Source organism: Diceros bicornis, chromosome 2 (genome assembly GCF_020826845.1).
Source record: "Diceros bicornis minor isolate mBicDic1 chromosome 2, mDicBic1.mat.cur, whole genome shotgun sequence".
NCBI classification, from domain to species: domain Eukaryota; kingdom Metazoa; phylum Chordata; class Mammalia; order Perissodactyla; family Rhinocerotidae; genus Diceros; species Diceros bicornis.
In genome coordinates, this window is record NC_080741.1 from 87868664 (window position 1) to 87887849 (window position 19186).

The window sequence follows — 19186 nt, forward strand, 5'->3', positions numbered from 1 at the left end:
CTTTTTCTTCTTCCTTAACACTTACCTTCCAGGATACTGCTTAATTTATTAATTTCCTATGTTTATTCTATGTCTTCCCTCATACTCTCTCTCCTTCCTCCCCCCCTCCCCCCTTACATAGATATAAGTCCCATAAGGGCAGGGATCTTTGTCTGTTGTGTTTTCTGAAGTTTCTCAAGCAGCTAGAACAGTGCCTGGCACATAGATGGCCCTCAATAAATACTTATTGAATTGAATGATTGAATTGAAGTCTAAGAGACTTAACTATCTTCTGAAACTTCAAGTTGTAGTTTAGCTTACTAAAAATAATTAAGGAATGACTAAGGAGAAAAATGAGCAGCTATAAGGCCCTTACAGAGACTGTAAACCCAGAGCAGCCTCTTACCATCCTTTGCATATGCCACACAGTAGACAGTATCTTTGTGTCCCTTTAGGGGCTGAAGTAAAGTGCCATCAGAAGTGTCATAAACCTGGCAAAAAAAGAGACAAAAGTATATATTATCCACATGGCATCCATTAGTCAGAATTCTTGCAGGTTGCTGCTGCTATTTTTGCCTTTATAAAAAAAAGTGTCAATATTCTAAATTTGTATCAAGTAAAAACTGCACCAAGAAAGAGGTAAAAACCAGAAAGAATGTGACTTAAAGTTGGGAAACCCAAGAATTAGAGGTCCCAACTCTGTGTATTACATAGCCAGGAACATGCCATTAATCCTCAAGAAACAAAAATTCACTCTGTGGAACTTCTCTACAAAGTTCACACATCTTACATGAATTTGGATATATGAACAATCAAGCTAAGCCCTCCCAAATAAAGCCAGCATATACAAAGAGCCAGCTACAATGTGATTACATTTTAGTGCTAGCCCTGCCCCTAATATCAACATCATAGAGAGATGTTTCGTATTTTCTACCAAGAGTTTGAAAGTCACAGACCTGAACTCTGGGTTTGTAAATCAGAGGAAGTGTTATCAAACCCTACTGTAATGTGGATTTAGGATATTTTAGAGCTGTGTAACATCTATAAATATGTGGAGATTTAAAAAACACACCATCTGAGAAATCAAGGCAAAACCCTCCAGAAGTGGTTAGTATTAGAGAAGAAAACCTACGAAAAAAAACTAAAGGGATTTAGATTGTTTACCCTCGAAAGAAGTCTGCAGAACAATTTAATCATGGCTTTAAGATTATGTAGTTACCATACAGAAAGTGGAGGGAGATCAGTCAGTCTGCATATCTAGAGACAACAGAGTAAGAGGAAGTGGACTACTGCAGGAGGAAAGAGAGATCATACAAAGGTTTTTAGGTCAAACAAAGAGTTCTCTGAAAATTACTTTTATACACTGGGATAGATTCCAGAGGGAGCTTATATTCTTTGAAAATATGAAAAATATGACAGCATCCATATGGAATTGTTTAGGTAAGCCAGTGCCTAAAAGCTGGGGTCAGGCTATCTGGCTCCTCATGGAGGGAGCCCGTTCAGTCCTGTTGCTTGAGTTCTTCAGGGAGACAAAATGTGAACTGATACTAGTCCAGTTTCAAAGGCATTTTGATTGTTTTCAGCTCTTTCATGGGTGTCTCAAAGTAAAAAGGGAAAGATTAATGACTCAAAGGAGGTATTATTCACAGGTTCCTATCTGATAGACAGTTTATTTACCTGTTTTAAATAGCCCATTTCCCTCCCTATTAAAAAGTAACGACTGGTTTTCCCACCCTTGCCTTTTTTATCTCAAAGAAAAAAAAAAAAGAGTCAAATTTCAGAGTACTTACAAGAGGGAAAGGAAGAAAAGCACTTAAAACGGAAACTCAGACAAAATCCTACCAGTAATCTGTTTCCTGCAGCCAAAATCAGTTGGGTTCCATCGGGCTTAAATGCGAGGTCATATATACTAAACAGGAGACAAGACAAGACAAAAGAACAATTAGGAACCAAAATGATGAGGTCTGGTAATGGCCAGGAAAGCAAATTTTATTTCCATTACGAAACACTGCTTTGTGTATGAGGGAGAAAAATAATGGTTAAGAATTGCGTTGCAAATTCCATTTGACCACCACCTTGGCAGCCCGTTCAATCACGATCCACTGGGCAGTTAGCTCTATGTTCCAATTTCCACTTGTCCAGAAGCCAGACGCCAGAGATGAATCAAAGGGTCAGCAGTTGAGGGCACAAACTCTTCTAATAATACCATACAGGCTAGACAGCCTGAGAGAATGTGTGAGGGCTAACAAATCCACACGTCTCTGAAAAATTGGTCATTTATTAAAACATCATTACTATTTCCAATTAATCAGATACTTGTTGAGTGCCTCTTAGGTGCTAGGCACTAACAGATACAAGATGAGTAAATCACAGTCCCTCCCTGTCCTCAAGGAAACTACCATCCAGTAGGAGGGTATGACTCAGACACATTCACAAAGAACTACCATATGTCATCAATTCTAAAGCATACATTTTTTCATATTTTAATATCTCTGAGGTTGGGATGTGTCTTATAATTGATGACATGTTAGTTTAACTGGAGCACTTTTTTGCTTTCTTAGTGGTATATAAAATAATGGTATTTTACAATCAGTGACCTCTTAGATTAGATGAAATATAGAATAATACTGTGATAAAGGCTTTAGGAGATACATTAAAACATATACTATGCGACTCGAAGGAGGAAGACAGAGTGATCTGATTTGGAGAGAGGATGAAGAAAACAGTATTTTAAAAAGGTAGGAGATTGGGTAGGTGCAGCATTTCAGGCAGAGAAAACAAAAGCAAAGACGTGAAGGGGAAACAGCAAATAAAAATGTGCAAGGCAGGAGGGAGAGATAAGGCTAGAAAAACAGGCTGGAGCCATATTACAAAGATTCTTGAGTGGCCCAAGCAGAGGATTTAATTAGCTCAGGTGACTCTAGTAACACTGTCAGACAGCACTGCCAAGACAGACTACTGTAGAAGTTTAGCATGGGATAAGCTTATCTGGTACCCGAGAGTAATCTAAAAATATACACCCCTGGTAAGAGTCCTTGGGGCATTTACCACAGAGAGAGCCCATGCCAAGCTCATCAAATGAATTGTTTTAGTCCACCCTCACAACAATTCTATGAGGTAGGAATTATTACTTGATTTTGTAGTTGAGGACACCATGGCTCGGGGAGGTCATATGTCTCACCCAACAACACACAACCAGCAAGGGAAAGGGCCAGAATTTCAAGCTGGGTCTGACTCTAGAGTCTGTGCTACACTGCCTTCCACTCTTCTGAATTATTGTCATGTATGACAAATTTCTGTTACTCTTAATACTTTAATAATAGTGCCTAACATTTATTGAGCACATTTATTTACTGTGTGTGCTAAGTACACTTTAAATGTTTTACATATATTAACTCACTTAATCCTCACAACAACTCTATACCTATTTTGCAGACGAGAAAACTAAGGCACAAAGAAGTTAAACAACTTGTTCCAAGACAGACTGTTACTGAGTGGAGGTGGAGCTAGAATTCAAATCCAGGCAGCCTGGCTCTGAAGCCCATGGTCTAACCATTATGCTCTGTGGCCTTCATTATGATTATTATTAGCATATGCCATAGTTGACAAAATAATTACCAATAGTTTCCACACTTTATTAACAGCAAAAAAAAAAAAGGTATTATCACCTTTTATTATCATTAAAGGTATTATCAAAGCATTACATGTAGAATTCAGAAAGTTTTTTATATAGACTCTGTTGACCTCAGAAGCTTACTTTAATAAAAATGATTCTTCACATATATTCAACAGTTAAGAGTTGCTATAGAGTGTAAATTTACATTATCTTATTTGATCCTATGATAACATAACACAGTAAACAGGCCAGATACTATTGGCCCATTTTTATTGATGAGGAAACTAAAGTACAGAGGCAAGTCATTTGTCTGCTGTCACACAGCAGCTGATGGAGAAGCTGGAACGAAGGTGATTGTTACAGCCTTTCCAGTTGGGCATCCCTCTTGAAAGAAGCAAACACAGACTCTGAGTTCTTCAGCATCCTCACCGTTAAGGAGCAACAGACCTGGGCCTTCCTGTTTCTCAGGCTTACTTTCTCTGAGCCTGGGGGGAAATGTACGTGGCACGTGTCACATTCTGAGGAGAAGCAGGGCAGCAGAGTGGAGAGCAGAGGGGAGCTGGGCCTAGGGGAGCTGGCCTCCTGTCTGAGCTTGCATCCTCACCTACCAAACAAGGAGAGAGAGCTGCCCTCCCCCCTCCCAGGGTGCTACAAGCCGGCCTTGGACAAAGCTCCTGACACCTGTGGGTTGCTACGATGAGGTACTAGATTCTGGAGGAGGTCCGCCCCTCTCTTTTATAGTCATCCTTGGTTACGTGGCTTCCTTTCAGACTTGTACATATCTGAGTGCATCAAAATGGTTCCTGTGTGGCCTCTTCTGCATATGGATCATTTTGGGTTGAATTATCAGAAAATAATTTCTGAGTGTCTCATTTGGTCTAAGGCTTAAACCATCTTCCTCTCAGATGTGAAAATTCATTTTCTCTGAATCTCTTGAAATTTGCCTTCCTAAAGTATAACACACAGGTCTTATTTGCCCTAATCTAAACTCTTACGAGCCAACCCCGGTGGTCTAGTGGTTAAGATTCGGCACTCTTACCACTGAGGCCCAGGTTCACTTCCCAGTCAGGGAACCACACCACCCATCTGTTGGTCATCATACTGTGGTGGCTGCGGGTTGCTGAAAGCTATGCCACAGGTTATTTCAAATGCCAGCAGGGTCACCCACGGTGGACAGGTTTCAGCAGAGCTTCCAGACTAAGACAGACTAGGAAGAAGGACTTGGCCACCAACTTTTGAAAAAACTGGTCATGAAAACCTTTTGAATAGCAGCAGGTGATTGTCTGATATAGCGCCAGAAGGTGAGATGGCGCAAAAAGCTTGGGCAGGGTTCTGCTCTACTGTACACAGGGTCGCTAGGGGTCAGAATCGACTTGATGGCACTAACAGCAACAAAAACTCTTACCGTACTTTGAATCTGTACAATTCAATTTAGCTCTGAATTATATAATCTTCTGTTTTACACTGTTTCAGATACCATCTTGTGCCCTTAATTATAGTCATATGCAATTTGAGGGTAATGACCCCATTTTAGAGATTTGTGGGCCCATGGTGCATACCATTTGTCCTAGACATAGCGAATATAATCGACAAACTGACAAGGTTTTATCTTGAACTCCTCGGACTTTCATTATCTCATAAGATCACAGAAACTCAGAATTGGAAAAGACCCCAGACCTTGTCATGTAGTCCAACTCCCCCGCCAGGGCAGGAATTCCCTATAGATGGCTATCCAGCCTCTGCTTGAACACTTCCAGGGCTGGGGAGCTCACCCATCTGCAGGCAGTCTATTGTACTGGAGGACAGCTCTCTCTCCTCACCTGCTCCCTTTTACGAAAAAGATACATCCTCAGATTCCATTGCAGAGAGACAGAGGGCGAGTTCTGCAAATTGTCCTCTGCCAATCCTGTGCCCATACCACCGTAAACTGAAGTCTCAATATGCCTCTTTAAATCCTGCACAATCTGACCCAGGCCCTACCTACTTGCTTTGGAATCTTAGGCAAATTATGTCACCTCATTAAGTCTCAGTTTCTTCATCTGTAAATGGGGCAACAATTCCAACCTCACAGGTTGTTGCGGAGATTAAATAAGATAATGCATGTAAACATTGTCTGGCCTACAGCAAGTACTCGGTAAATACTAGCTGGTGTGAATGGAGGGTTATAGCAGATGCTGGCATGATTGGAATAAGGCAGGCTAGCCAAATAAGGCATCATGCCTGAGATGAACCTGAAGTAGTGCTTTTCAGAGAGAAAATGAGGGAGCTCAGAGAACAATAAGAGAGCATTTGGGAATGGCCTTTGGATAAGAAAATGGAGTTTCTAGCTGAACTGAAAAGCATATATTTAAACATTAGCAAGGGTCGGGGTTGCGGGGGAGCCACCTAGTTAAGTACACAATTTGACATTGAAGTTAATTGGGAGTCACTCCAGGTTTACGAGAAGTAGAGTAATGGATCACAGCAGCCGGACTCAAGAAAGAGAATTCCTGCTGCTGTGAGGTTAGACTGGAAGGAAAAGAGCAGACAGGAGACAGGTGCTGGTTCAGTTATGGAGGACTGATCTTTGACATCTGGGATTTTTGAGTTCTGTCTATTTCTTATACTTTTTTTTTTTTTAAAGATTTTATTTATTTATTTTTTTCCCCCCAAAGCCCCAGTAGATAGTTGTATGTCATAGCTGCACATCCTTCTAGTTGCTGTATGTGGGACGCGGCCTCAGCATGGCAGGAGAAGCGGTGCGTCGGTGCGCGCCTGGGATCCGAACCCGGGCCGCCAGCAGTGGAACGCGCGCACTTAACCGCCAAGCCACGGGGCTGGCCCTCTTATACTTTTTTGTTTTGTTTTGTCCCATTCTGAGCATATGTAACTGCCATTAGGAGCTGGTCTATAGAACCTCTATTGCCCCTAATCTAACAAGTTGTTTCAACCTGTAATGGGCCAAAAACCAAATAATCAATCTTCATTCACCATTCATTCGCTCACTTATTCACTCATTCGTGAATACATCTATCCACCAAACAGTCACAACAACCACTGATTTGACTAGGCTCTGGAATAACGTGGAAATGAATAAGACATAGCCATGGTTTTTAAGGGGTTTACAGACTTCTGGGATAAACAGATTCACAAATAACTCTTACACTAGACAGATTCTAAGTACCACAAAGAGGAATGAACAAAATTCTATGCTGGGGGTTGAAACAGGGGAGCAAATCAGGCTGTATTTGGCCAGCAAATGTTTTGTTTGGCCCACATGGTGTTTTACTTTGTTTTTTAAGATTAGGTGCCAACATTTAAAAATTAGGACACTTCACATAAAAACCCAGATTTCTAGCCTGTGATGAAAATAGGAAGATTTGAGTACACTAGGCCAAATCCTGCAGGGTGGTAATTGGCAGGAGCTGAGTGGCAGCTGCCCCGTTTAGGCCGAGCACGAGCTCTCCAGTGTGCCACACTCCTTGCCATTTCCTATTACTGTCTGACATCGAAGCCAAACGTTCAGTTGCTAGTTATCAGCAGCTTGTGCTGTGGGTACTTTTACAACAGAGTTAAGAGAAAAGTAAAGAGAAATTTTTCTTTTACTCAAATCTCTGTTAAAAGTAGAAGTGAAAGATATACTGGTAGGGCTATGTGTTTCAAGAAAAGTGGGGTGTAGAATAGAAAAACACTCCTAGGGAAACCAGACAATTCCTCGTGTTTAGGATGCAAATAAACATCTCCCATTTATGTTGCCTGCCTGACTCCTGCAGGCGTTTGAGTTTGCAGCCTCTGTAACACAGGGAAAAAGTCATGTAGTGGCTAAGAGCATTGTCTTTGTAGTGAGGAAGCAAGCTGGCTCCACCCCTTACTCACTATGTGACCCTGACAAATTATTTACCCTCTCTGTGCTTCATGTTCCTCATATGTAAAATAGAGGTAATTACAGTACCTACCTCAGAGGGCTGTTGTGAGGTGACAGTGAGATAAAAGACATGAAGTTCTCAGCCAGTGCCTTGCACATGGTACGCGTTAGCTATTACCAGTGCAGTTCAAAAGAGAGAGCGACCATCTCCAAAGGGAGCCTTAAAGGCTGTTTAGGATTTCATTGTGAGGAGACGAGGAAAGAAGGCATGCTTTCTTCACACAGAAAGGCCTAAGAAAAGATGGAGAGGGAATGGCAAGTGTCCTGTTCCAGTGGCCAAAACAGAGGCTTCACAGTGAAGCTGACAAGATCATCCAGGACAATTTTGAAAGTCAGGCAGAGGAGAACTATCCAATAAGTCAGTATTTCCCAAAATGCATCATTGTGTGATAGGTTTAGGTGATAAAAATGGACATTAAGTAACACTGAGTCATAAAGTGAGAGGTCATTCTCCTTGGATTCTCTGTCACGCCTTCTAATCAAGCGTAGTTCTTGGTTTGCTGCTATTCATCCCACGCACCTCTCTGACCACACTTGCTAAACCCCCGGTTCTAGAGAAGGTAGACCTCAGGCTTAAAGGCTCCCTAGCAACAGTATCTAGCTACAACTTATTAACACTGTCTTGTTTCTCCTGGTTTTAAGTGTTACAGTCACCTTATTATAGTGATATTGATTTTCAAATATGGAGCAATAAAATTTTCTTGTAAAATCATATTTAAGCGAAAATAAGTGAGAATTTAGAGAAAAACGTGAAGTAAACAAGAGTATGGGAAACACGTATGTGGATGTGACAAAACTGTGCAGTCTGAGAAACACTGTCATGGGTGTAAAATGAGCCCAGGACGGATTTTAAGTAAGGGAGCGACAAGACCAGATTGTGAATACGTGTAAAACCCCCCCGCCAGCCCACTACCTCACGTGTGGCATATCCCTTTGCTCCCTCTCCAGACCTCAGTTTCTCCAACCGCAAAGGGACCTCGCAGTCGCCCAGACCCGGGGTTCAGTGCCCTCAGCCCAGGCCGCGGGCCCGTTGCCCCTTGCAACCACAGGGGTTCACGCAATGGCTCCCGCCATCCCCGGGGGAGATGGCCTCCCGCTCCTCCCGGATTGCCCCGCTCCTCACCACTGCTCTGCTTTATCTCTCCACGTCAACACGGCCCGCATCGCGGCTTCCCTCAGGCCTCGGACCCCTCCTAACCGCCTCAACAGCAGTCCCCGCTCCCCGAGCCACTTTGGCTACCTGCGCTACCCCTGGCAACGCACATGCGCAGTGAGCTAGGCGCCCGGCCGAGAGTTCCGAGTGCGCATGTCTAAAAGGAAGGGCTAAGAAAGGAGCAAAAGGAAAGAGGGAACGGGAGCCTCGAAGGCGTCTGCGCAACTACGGCGCGCGCGACTGGTCGGAATGGGCGGGGGGCGGTGCGTCTTCCTCGACAAAGGATTTGATTGGCGGAGCTGCGGAAATGGCGGCTGTGGCCAACTGGGTGGCGGAAAAGCCGCTAAGGAGGATGACAGACTTTCACTGCCTTCAGCTTGTGGTTTCACCTAGCGCTCTGAGCTGAAGAAGTTTTCACATCTTACTCTGCTCCACACCCAGGGCGTTGCACCCTCTCGGTCGGTTGCTGAGGCTGGAGCCCGCTTGAGGGGCACAGCGGGGATGGAGAGTCCGAGTCTGGGGGACTGCGGAGCTGCCCCCTTGGGCAGCTCCAGTGAGCGCCTTGTCCCAGACCGGCCTTGTGACCTCCGGTAAGCTGTTGCCCCCTTTCGAGCCTCGGTTTCATCAGCTGTAAAATGGGAGCGGGGGAGGAGAACGTGGGTGGGCCTTTGTAAAGTAGGGTCGACAGAGCCGTCGAGGCCCCCCGGGTGAGATACTCGGAGGTGAGGCTGGAGCTCAGGTTCTCCTGGGGTGGGGTCAGCCCTGGGGTGCTCCCGACTTCGTTAGCCAAAATGACGAGGGAGCCGGGAGTAGTAGGGAGGTTTTGCGGTGCAAGAAGCCGTCTGCGTGGGTTAGAGGATCCTGGGAAGACCTTGGAGGAGATGTCATGTTAAGCAGCCAGGGGCGCCCCAGAAATGGGTTCTGTGAGAAGTTAACAGAGGAAGCACTAGTCGTTTATTGAGTACTTGTGTATGTGCGATATGGGGCTAAGATGATTTACCTACTTTTCTTTTTCCCCCCAAATTTAATCCTTAGAAAACTATCTTAAAAGAGGTATTACCTGCTTTTTACAGATGGAGAAAGGAGACTTTGAGAGATTAAGTAACTTGCTCTTGGACACATAGCTAGTAAGTGGCAGAGCTGGATTTGAGCCCAGGCGGTTGACCTTAAAGTTTGTGCTGTTTTCACCAGGTTTCAGTTTCCTTATCTCTAAAATTGTGACCTATATAATTTCTTAAGATCCACCCAGCTCCCCAAAATTATTTAACTCCAAGTTACATCAGAAGACCTTGATTCTAATTCTAGTTAGTCACTAGGTTTTGCTTAGTTTTCCTATTTGTAGGAAAAAAGTTGGGTTAGACATCTCTATAGACCCATTCAACTTTTAAAATGTGTGATTTAGTGATTAGGATACACTCTACTGAAGTTTTTCAATAATAGTATAAGGAGAGAAGTATTAGATCAATATTTAGTAGACCTGAGTTCTGGTATCAGTTCTGCAGTTAACTTAATCTTCCTGTCACAATTTTATCAATAAAATGAGTGATCCTTATCCTACCTACCTCATAAGATTACCATGAGGATCAAGAATGAAAGAGATGTGAAAATTCTGTATCAGAAATTATTACATTTTAGAGGGTTACAGCATCTGATGAAAATGATAGACACTCTCCCCCCAGAAAAATGCACATATACATAAAATTTTTACCTCACTTATTTGGAGAGGAGGAAGGTGTCTCATTGACTCCTTTAAGCAGTGCTGTTGATCCCAGGCTAAGAGCGCTGCTATTGGTTTATATTTTTAAACTTGTGCCAAATGTCACCAGAAATCTTTATAATAGCTTTATTCAATGATTAACAAAAAAATCTTATACCAAATAGCTTGAGCTTTTCATTGTGCAGAGATGCCCAACCCTTTTTAACCCACGTTGGAAGACAAAAAGATACTCCCATAGCAAGACTGGTCTATACTGATTCTGATCTCTCCCGTAGTCCATATAGTCCATGTGGTTCCTGCTCTACATGGATTGAAATTGAATAAGCAGAGGAAAATAAATTTTAAATGAGCTAATCACTTGTACTTTGTTTTTTCAGCAAGGAAGATGTTGTTCTGGGATCAGAAACCGTGGGCCAAGATGAGAAACAAATGGTGATAAAAAGCAGCAGTGAGCGTAATCCCCTGCTGCAAGAACCCATTGCTTCTGCTCAGTTCGGTGGTACTCCAGTGCCAGAATGCCATAAGTCTGTCCCATGCGGATGGGAAAGAGTTGTGAAGCAAAGGTTATCTGGGAAAACAGCAGGAAGATATGATGTATATTTTATCAGGTGAGCGTGCAAGATAGTAAAGATAGTACAGCCAAATAATTTTGTCTAGACAGTTAGTGGGAAAGCATAGTGGGAATCTTGGCTTTTTTCTGTTTTTACCATAAAACCATTATGGATTCCATTCCTTCAGTGTCACTGGTTAATTATATCAAGTGATTTGGGGACAAGTACATACATTTTCTCCTACTCTGAATGGTTAACGGTAAAGTTGTACTTAAGTTATATTTGTAAAATTATTTTATACTGTCATACAGGAACCTATTTAAAAGTACCATTTTATCACTGTTTTTTATTTTAATGACAGATGCCCATGGCAACATTTGGAAATTATTAATAAAAAATCTGAAATGTCCAATTCTTTTTAAAAGTCACTTTTATTTACTAGTAATAAGTTTCCTTTAATATCATTTTCTAGCCCACAAGGACTGAAGTTCAGATCCAAAAGTTCACTTGCTAATTATCTTCACAAAAATGGAGAGACTTCTCTTAAGCCAGAAGATTTTGATTTTACTGTACTTTCTAAACGGGGCATCAAGTCAAGATATAAAGACTGCGGGATGGCAGTTCTGACATCTGGACCACAAAATGAAAGTAACAGTTCAAACTGGAATCTCAGGACACGAAGCAGGTGGAAAAAAGATGTGTTTCCTCTGCCAAGTGGTAGTTTGAAATTACAAGATAGCAGAGGACTATCTAACTTTACTTCCATTCATTTGCCTTTGAAAGAAGATGAGGGTGTTAATGATGCTGGCTCTGGGAAGGTTAGAAAGTCCAAAGGAAAGGTGACTATTTTGAAAGGAAGTCAAACTAAGAAGACTAAAACAGGGTGTCAGAAGAGTCTTTCAGCTTCTATTCAAAGTAATAGAAAAAGAGAATCTGTGTGTAATAAGGCAGATGCTGAAAGTGAACCTGTTGCACAAGAAAGTCAGCTTGATAGAACTTTCTGCATTTCTGATACCAGAGCAAATAACAAGACCCACAGTGTGACCAATGAAGAAAAAAGACACGTAAAAGAAAAATCATTGAGTTCAGGATCAAATTTTCGTTTTGATCAAATAACTTCTGGCATCATAAACAAATTATGTTCAGCCAAAGAAGCAGAACCCAACAGGAAGCGTGAGGATAACTTTTTAGAGTCTGAGGAAATAAGAACAAAAGTAGAAGCTGGGGAAAGGGAGCAACATTTGCATACTGACATTTTAAAATGTGGCTCTGAAACAAACAACTGCTTACAAACCAAGAAAGACTCTACTTCTCTGAAAACATTTCAAGGTATTCAGTGCACTAAAGTGCTATAAAACATGTGATGAGTTTATACTCCCGGATGTTGTATTTCATGCCTGTACCCGGTTAGGATGTGGGCATAGAATGAAGAAATAGGGCCAAACATCAGATACCTTCTACCAATTGATCTTAGTACCTTGTCTAACCGATCTTCAAGCCGTTTCCTATGGCAGAGAAGGAATCCGCTGCCTACTGCCTTGATACCTAGCAAAGGAGAATTGTGCCATTAACAGCTGCTACCGTCTCTCCCTGGTGTAATAGCTGGGACGCTGCTCGACAGTGCTTTCCCTTCTTCCCATCTTCTTTCCAGCCAGTAATCTTACAACTTTAGGGAAAATGAAAAGGCTTCACTTGTGAAAAGGTTTGAGGAAGACTCCTTTTATACATAAACTGGTTGAGAATAGTCGGTTTCTTCTCTTTGCACCCCTCTTGTTACTTATTACTGATAGGTGACTTCCAATTTAACTTTGTATATATCATAGTCATTTTTATCTTTTATTATAATGTCATGTGTCTCTAAAATGCTTTAGAGCTCTGAATAATTCAAACCTGTAATCACATAGTTCATCTGTTATTTATAATATACTCTTAATACAGAGTTCAGAGCTTAGCATTTTGCCTTTGTAGTACCTCAGTGAATAAGAGATAAAAAGGAGAACTTTTGAGCAGCCCTGTATTAGTTATTCATTATGCCCTTATGGTATAATGAATAACTCCTTTAAAGAAGAATAGAATACTCCTTTAAGAATAATTTTACTTCAAGTCCTGTGGGGAGATGGCCTGGAGAAATTGGTGGAGCAGGGGGTAGACTTGATTCCTGCTGTCAGTCCCATTCAGGATTTTATGTCTTTGCTGTACCTGGGATTTCTCTACCTTTTTTTTTTTTTTTTTTCTTTTTTTCTTTGTGAGGAGATCAGCCCTGTGCTAACATCCGCCAATCCTCCTCTTTTTTTTGCTGAGGAAGACGGCCCTGGGCTAACATCTGTGCCCATCTTCCTCCACTTTATATGGGACGCCGCCACAGCATGGCTTGCCAAGCAGTGCGTCGGTGCGCGCCCGGGATCCGAACCAGCGAACCCCGGGCCGCCGCAGCGGAGCGCGCGCACTTAACCGCTTGCGCCACCGGGCCGGCCCCGGGATTTCTCTACCTTTAACAGAAGATGACCCTATATACCTAGGAACTGCATAAAAATTCTTCAAGTCTGTCCTTTAAAGACTTTGAGCTTCTTAAAGACTTGAGGTTTATGTAGATTCATTGCTAGTATAATGGACAAATAAAATATTAAAAACATCCTTTTGCTAATAAAATGGAAGTATCCTTTTCATTCTATATATAAAGAAGTCTAGTTCTCAACATAAGATGAAGTACCCTTAGGCTAATAGATGTCCAGTGCGATAGTAAAGACTTTCCCATTGGCTTAGTTAGAAATTGCCCCCAAGTAAACTGAGCTTCAGTCTCTTAGTAGTAAAGGAGGCCAGCTAGTAATGATTTATAGGAACCCACGGAAGAAATTATCAAGTAGCTAGTAAGAGCAGTTTCCTTTGTTCTCTTTTTTACTTTCTATTAGGCTTTGCCTGTTTAAACTAAAATAGCAAAAAACACTAGGCTAATTATCTGGAGGCCTGGATATTTGTCCCAATCTATAATCAATCCCACTATTGTTTTGAGATGGTTGCTTAATTTCTAAGCCTTAGTGTCTTCATCTGTAAAATGGAGGTAATAACCCTCTCCAGCCCTGTTTTTCACATCAAGAATATTGTCAAATGAGAAGTGAAAACAATGGCTTCGCACTATACAAATGCAAGGTATTATTAACTGACATTCAAATTTAGAGGGTATGGCTTATAGGGAATATTAAATGTGATTATTTTAGAAACTTGAGAAGCTTGATAACACTGGTCAAATAGTCTTTATTGCATTAACTGAGCTGCCCAGGAGATAGTGGTCTCAGGTGTTCCAAGGTCCAAATGTTAGGTTTTTCTGCAAGTTCTGTTTTGTCTGTTTCATTTTTTTTTTTTTGGTAAGTATAAAAGTGTTCACTGCAGAAAATTTGGAAAATATAGAAAATTAAAGGAGAAAAGAAAAATTAGCACAACCATTATACCATTTTGGTTTATTTTATTCTAATTTTTAATCGTTTTTTTTTCTTTTTTTATTAAATTGAGATCATGTAGAATATTGCTTTTTTCAGTTAGTTAATGACATGGGAAAATATTCGTGATATAGTCTCAAAAATATTTTAATGACTACATAGTACAAATGTGTCATAATTTAAAATATTCCATATTATTTCTAATTTTTCAGTACTGTGAACTCTGAACATAAATCATAGAGAACTAGTGTAAGAAAATGGTTAAAGGCAAGGACTCAGGAGCCAGACTGCCTAGATTTGAATTTCACCACTGACACTTACTAGCTGTGTGACCTTGGGCAAGTTACTTAGCCTCTCTGTACCTCTATTTCATTATCTGTGAAGTGGAGATAAAATAGTACCTAGCTTATAGGTCATTAGTAGAATTAAATTGGTTAATTTTTATAAAGTGCTTAGAATAGTGCCTGGCACATACTAAATGCTTTATAATAGTGTGCTGTTGTTATTATTCTTATTTGCATTCCTGAGTATTTCTTTAGGCTAAACTGTAGATTCTATAAACATGTTCACTTTTCCTTTTCAGAAGACACCATCCCACAGACACAAATAGAAAAAAGGAAAACAAGCTTGTATTTTTCCAGCAAATATAACAAAGCAGGTATCCCTTCCCCAATCAGAAAACAGATTTTAAATCTATTTCAGCTGTTCAACTCTGATGCTGTGTGTTTGTTTAGCTCTTAGCCCCCCACGACGCAAAGCCTTTAAGAAGTGGACACCTCCTCGGTCACCTTTTAATCTCGTCCAAGAAACACTTTTTCACGATCCATGGAAGCTCCTCATCGCAACTATATTTCTCAATCGGACCTCAGGTTTGTGGATTCTTTTAATCTTTGTCTTAGTAGAAACAATGTGATGAGGAGAAGGAGCACTGAATTGTTTAGGAGGCCTGGGTTCAAGTTTGCTTTTGCGTCTGTGTGACCTCAGGTAAGACCTTCCCCCTTCAGCCCTCAAACATTTCACCTATGAGAAAGTTAGATTAGATGACATCCAACAGCCTTTTTAGCATTACCGAGCAGATTTTCATTTATTTTCTACTTCCAAATTATTTACTTAACCTTCCTCCACCCTGTCATGTATGAAAGTATTTCTTTTCCATTGGATGCTTTCTTTAATGTCATTGGCACCTTGTATTCTGTATACTTTTACACTAGTTGTCTGATGATCTGATTATTTAAAAACTAATATTGTACAAGGCCAGGTTTCAGCATAATTTGGGCTGTTAATCAAACAGGTTTTTTTGTGTGTGTGAAGATTAGCCCTGAGCTAACATCTGTTGCCAATCCTCTTTTTTTTTGCTGAGGAAGATTGGCCCAGGGCTAACATCCCTGCCCATCTTCCTCCACTTTATATGTGGGATGCCTGCCACAGCATGGCTTGATAAGCGGTGCGTAGGTCTGTGCCCAGGATCTGAACCTGTGAACCCCGGGCCGCCGAAGTGGAGCATGCGAACTTAACCATTATGCCACTGGGCCAGCCCTAGGTTGGTTTTTGACTCTGAAAATGGTTGCTGATTCAGGTAATGGCTTCTCATCAGTGATTTAAAAAGGAAAAAAAAACACAACTCTGTATTGGATTTCTAGATAAAGAAGTACCTGAACCTAAAATCAGCCCATCTGGAGGCTTGTTATCACATAGTTATTTTTACTTCCCAGGCAAAATGGCAATTCCTGTGCTTTGGGAGTTTCTGGAGAAGTATCCTTCAGCTGAGGTAGCAAGAACCGCAGACTGGAAAGATGTGTCAGAACTTCTTAAACCTCTTGGTCTCTACGATCTTCGAGCAAAAACCATTATCAGGTTCTCAGGTACTTTCCCACAAACCCAAAGGAAAAAACATAAGAACTGTGCCTATTTAAGAGAGCCACACCTTAAACTGTAATGTCCTCGGATGCTACATTAATAGAGGTCATTCAGCTCAAGCACCAAAGGCATTTGAAAACAGTCTGCTTGCCCCACACCGCAGTCTCCCACTGACCTAGGCAATAAATCTTTGCCCAGCACTGGGTCAGAACATGTGAGCTGAATCAGAGGAAGAAGTCAGTGAAGCAGAAAGCCCAGCTGACCTCAGGGACGTTACCTCTGTTCATTTGGCACGGCACAAAATAATAATGGTTAGTCAGCTGAAAACAAGCGGTTCAGACCGGGGTGCTGCAGGAATTCAGGAGGGGGAGCAATCACAACTGAGGTTGTTAGAAGAGATTCTCTCCTGTCCTTTCTGCTGTTCTCTCCATCCAGCCCCCATCAGCACACATTTAGGGAAAGTATTTTTTCTAGAAGCTGACCTGATACGTGGGATTTTGTATTCTCAGATGAATATCTGACAAAGCAGTGGAGGTATCCGATTGAGCTTCATGGGATTGGCAAATATGGCAATGACTCTTACCGAATTTTTTGCGTCAATGAGTGGAAGCAGGTAAGGCGCACTCCCCGCCGTAACATCTCCAGCACATTGTGTCTCCGAGGCAAAGCCACCGTTTTGGCTAAAACTATTTCTTGGACAAATGTGCTATTATAGTCACAACAAATTTTGTTCCAAGCTTGAGGGGCAGTGGGTAGCTTGGGGTTATTGGCAGCAGGAAGAGATTGTCCATAGACGATCCCAAGTCCATAAAGACTCCTTGGTGTGGCCTCTCCCTGACCTCAAGTGGTTGGTCACTTCTGGCCCTGTTCCTGTCATTCTCATTCATACACCATCTCTAAGTCTGACATGGATTTCCTCCTGTCACGTCATACTAGCCTTCAAAAGTGTACCACTGAAGGAAAGCAGGCAAGTTTGGGCTTGGAATGTGTGCTTGTGGGGTTTCTCCTAGTGGCCTCAGACTATTTTTGTTTGGGTCCTACTTCAGCTGACCATTCTTTTCTTTTTTTTTTCCTTTATTGTGAATTTTTTGTTGTACATTATTGTTTGTCAGTCACCATATAAATGCATCCCTTCACCCCTGTGCCCACCCCCATCCCCCTTGCCCCTGGTAACCACCAAACAGTTCTCTCTGTCCATGTGTTGGTTTATCTTCCATTTATGAGTGAAATCATGTGGTGTTTGCCTTTCTGGCTTATTTCGCTTAACATAATACCTTCCAGGTCCATCCATGTTCTTGCAAACGGGACGATTTTGTTTTTTTTATGGCTGAGTAGTAGTCCATTGTATACATATACCTCATCTTTATCCACTCATCAGTCGAGGGACACTTGGGTTGCTTCCACGTCTTGGCTATAATGAATAATGCTGCAATGAACAGAGGGGTGCATAAGCCTCTGAATTGTTGATTTCAGCTTCATCGGGTAGATACCCAGTAGTGGGATAACTGGATCATTCTATTTTTAATTTTTTTGAGGAATCTCCGTACTGTTTTCCATAGAGGCTGCACCAGTTTGCATTCCCACCAGCAATGAATGAGGGTTCCAATTTCTCCACAGCCTCTCCAGCATTTGTTATTTTTTGTCTTGGTGATTATAGCCATTCTAACAGGTGTAAGATGATATCTTAGTGTGGTTTTCATTTGCATTTCCCTGGTGATTAGTGATGTTGAACATCTTTTCATGTGTCTATTGGCCATCTGTATATCTTCTTTGGAGAAGTGTCTGCTCATTTCCTCTGCCCATTTTTTGATCAGGTTGTTTGTTTTTTTGTTGTTTAGTTGTGTGAGTTCTTTATATATTATGGAGATTAATCCCTTGTCGGATATATGTTTTGCAAATATTTTTTCCCAGCTGGTGGGTTGCCTATTCGTTTTGATCTTGGTTTCATTTGCCTTGTAGACAGGTGCCCATTCTATTGAGTATGCCCAGCCCACAGGCATCCGGGTGGCACCCTGACAGCTGGTGGGCACTGCTACATGGCTTGGTACACTGCCTTCTTGGTCCATGACTCGGCCTACAGCATTTAGCTGGTAGGTCTGGCCAAGCCTGTCCATGTGCCACCATTTATTGTGACCCGAGCAATCCATTTAACTCTCAGGGTCTATAACCTCCTTCTGGAAAATGGCATGTTAATACTTGACTCATCACTGCCCACACCCCTGGTCCTGGTGAAGATCAGTACTAAATTGGAAAGTATTTTGCAAAGTGTAAAAGATTACTTTAATGTAAGGTATAATTTTAAACATTCGTGAATCCCATTAGGTTAAAGGTTGTAATTTTTGAGTATAATTATCATAAGGTGGTGTTCTTCCACCATTCCTTTAAAAAGCCAATTTAAAAAATGTATTTCTGACTAACTAACATAAGGCCTCCATCTCCTAATGTGTTGTATCTCTTCCAGGTACACCCTGAAGACCATAAGTTAAATAAATATCATGCCTGGCTTTGGGAAAATCATGAAAAATTAAACCTGTTTTAAAACTCTTTCAAGTTTTCAAACTCATTTTTTATGCATTGCTTTGCACTTTGATTCTGAAGAGCTCCATTAAGCATAACCAACTACCTTTCCAGGCATATGGAATTTAATCAGCCCAACTAGAAACCTAATGTATGTTTTCCTAATGTGTGTGCCACTGGTAGATCTTTGCTACTGAATGTACTAGAAACATGTTTTGAAATTTTTTTAATAAATTATTATTTGACAATGATCCTAAAAATGTATATGACTTTTCCATTAATGACATATGATTTGAAGGTGAAAAAACTTTTCTAAACTGTCAATAAAACAGCAAATTTCTATCAACTTTGCTTGAGGAAAGATTAAACTTTCTGTAGAAAAGAATATTACACAGTTGTTATATGAAGAAGCAATCAAAGAGTTTCTAGCCAAACATGTAAGAAAAGATATTACAGGG

At 41.3% G+C, this 19186-nt stretch overlaps 2 protein-coding genes across 10 annotated transcripts in view; one reads left to right on the forward strand and one right to left on the reverse strand.

Annotated features, from left to right (window-relative positions):
* Nucleotides 1–8726, reverse strand: part of IFT122 (intraflagellar transport 122) — a 75499-nt gene extending 66773 nt beyond the window's left edge. For 4 of the 7 annotated variants that reach the window (XM_058565953.1, XM_058565921.1, XM_058565934.1 and 1 more), the window contains exons 1-3: nucleotides 8623–8726; nucleotides 1822–1888; nucleotides 386–470 (exon numbers count right to left, since the gene is read on the reverse strand). In XM_058565953.1, the coding sequence (XP_058421936.1) occupies nucleotides 386–470; nucleotides 1822–1888; nucleotides 8623–8663 (193 nt within the window). In that variant the 5' untranslated portion in view covers nucleotides 8664–8726. Of the gene's footprint in view, nucleotides 1–385; nucleotides 471–1821; nucleotides 1889–7530; nucleotides 7965–8622 lie in introns of those variants that run through there. The other 3 variants (XM_058565915.1, XM_058565931.1, XM_058565943.1) reach the window with 2 other exon arrangements.
* Nucleotides 8727–8952: 226 nt separating this feature from the next.
* On the forward strand, nucleotides 8953–18980 carry MBD4 (methyl-CpG binding domain 4, DNA glycosylase). 3 transcript variants are annotated; one of them, XM_058565975.1, is made up of 9 exons: nucleotides 9185–9242; nucleotides 9726–9779; nucleotides 10747–10977; nucleotides 11393–12249; nucleotides 14938–15012; nucleotides 15089–15223; nucleotides 16067–16216; nucleotides 16721–16824; nucleotides 18673–18980. In XM_058565975.1, the coding sequence occupies exons 3-9, from the start codon at nucleotides 10799–10801 to the stop codon at nucleotides 18748–18750; spliced, it is 1578 nt and encodes a 525-aa protein (XP_058421958.1). In that variant the 5' UTR covers nucleotides 9185–9242; nucleotides 9726–9779; nucleotides 10747–10798; the 3' UTR covers nucleotides 18751–18980. The 3 variants fall into 3 exon arrangements, with proteins under 3 accessions (XP_058421948.1, XP_058421958.1, XP_058421967.1); XM_058565965.1 differs by lacking the exon at nucleotides 9726–9779 and having other exon boundaries at nucleotides 8953–9242; XM_058565984.1 differs by lacking the exon at nucleotides 14938–15012 and having other exon boundaries at nucleotides 9188–9242.
* Nucleotides 18981–19186: the final 206 nt, after the last annotated feature.

Bases quoted from the DNA above. Each gene is read 5' to 3' on its own strand.
- MBD4 (XM_058565965.1), top strand. From the start codon at position 9,154: ATGGAGAGTCCGAGTCTGGGGGACTGCGGAGCTGCCCCCTTGGGCAGC. The intron at 15,013-15,088 runs GTATCCCTTCCC...GTGTTTGTTTAG, and splicing joins CAGCAAATATAACAAAGCAG to CTCTTAGCCCCCCACGACGC. The intron at 15,224-16,066 runs GTTTGTGGATTC...TTTACTTCCCAG, and splicing joins ATTTCTCAATCGGACCTCAG to GCAAAATGGCAATTCCTGTG.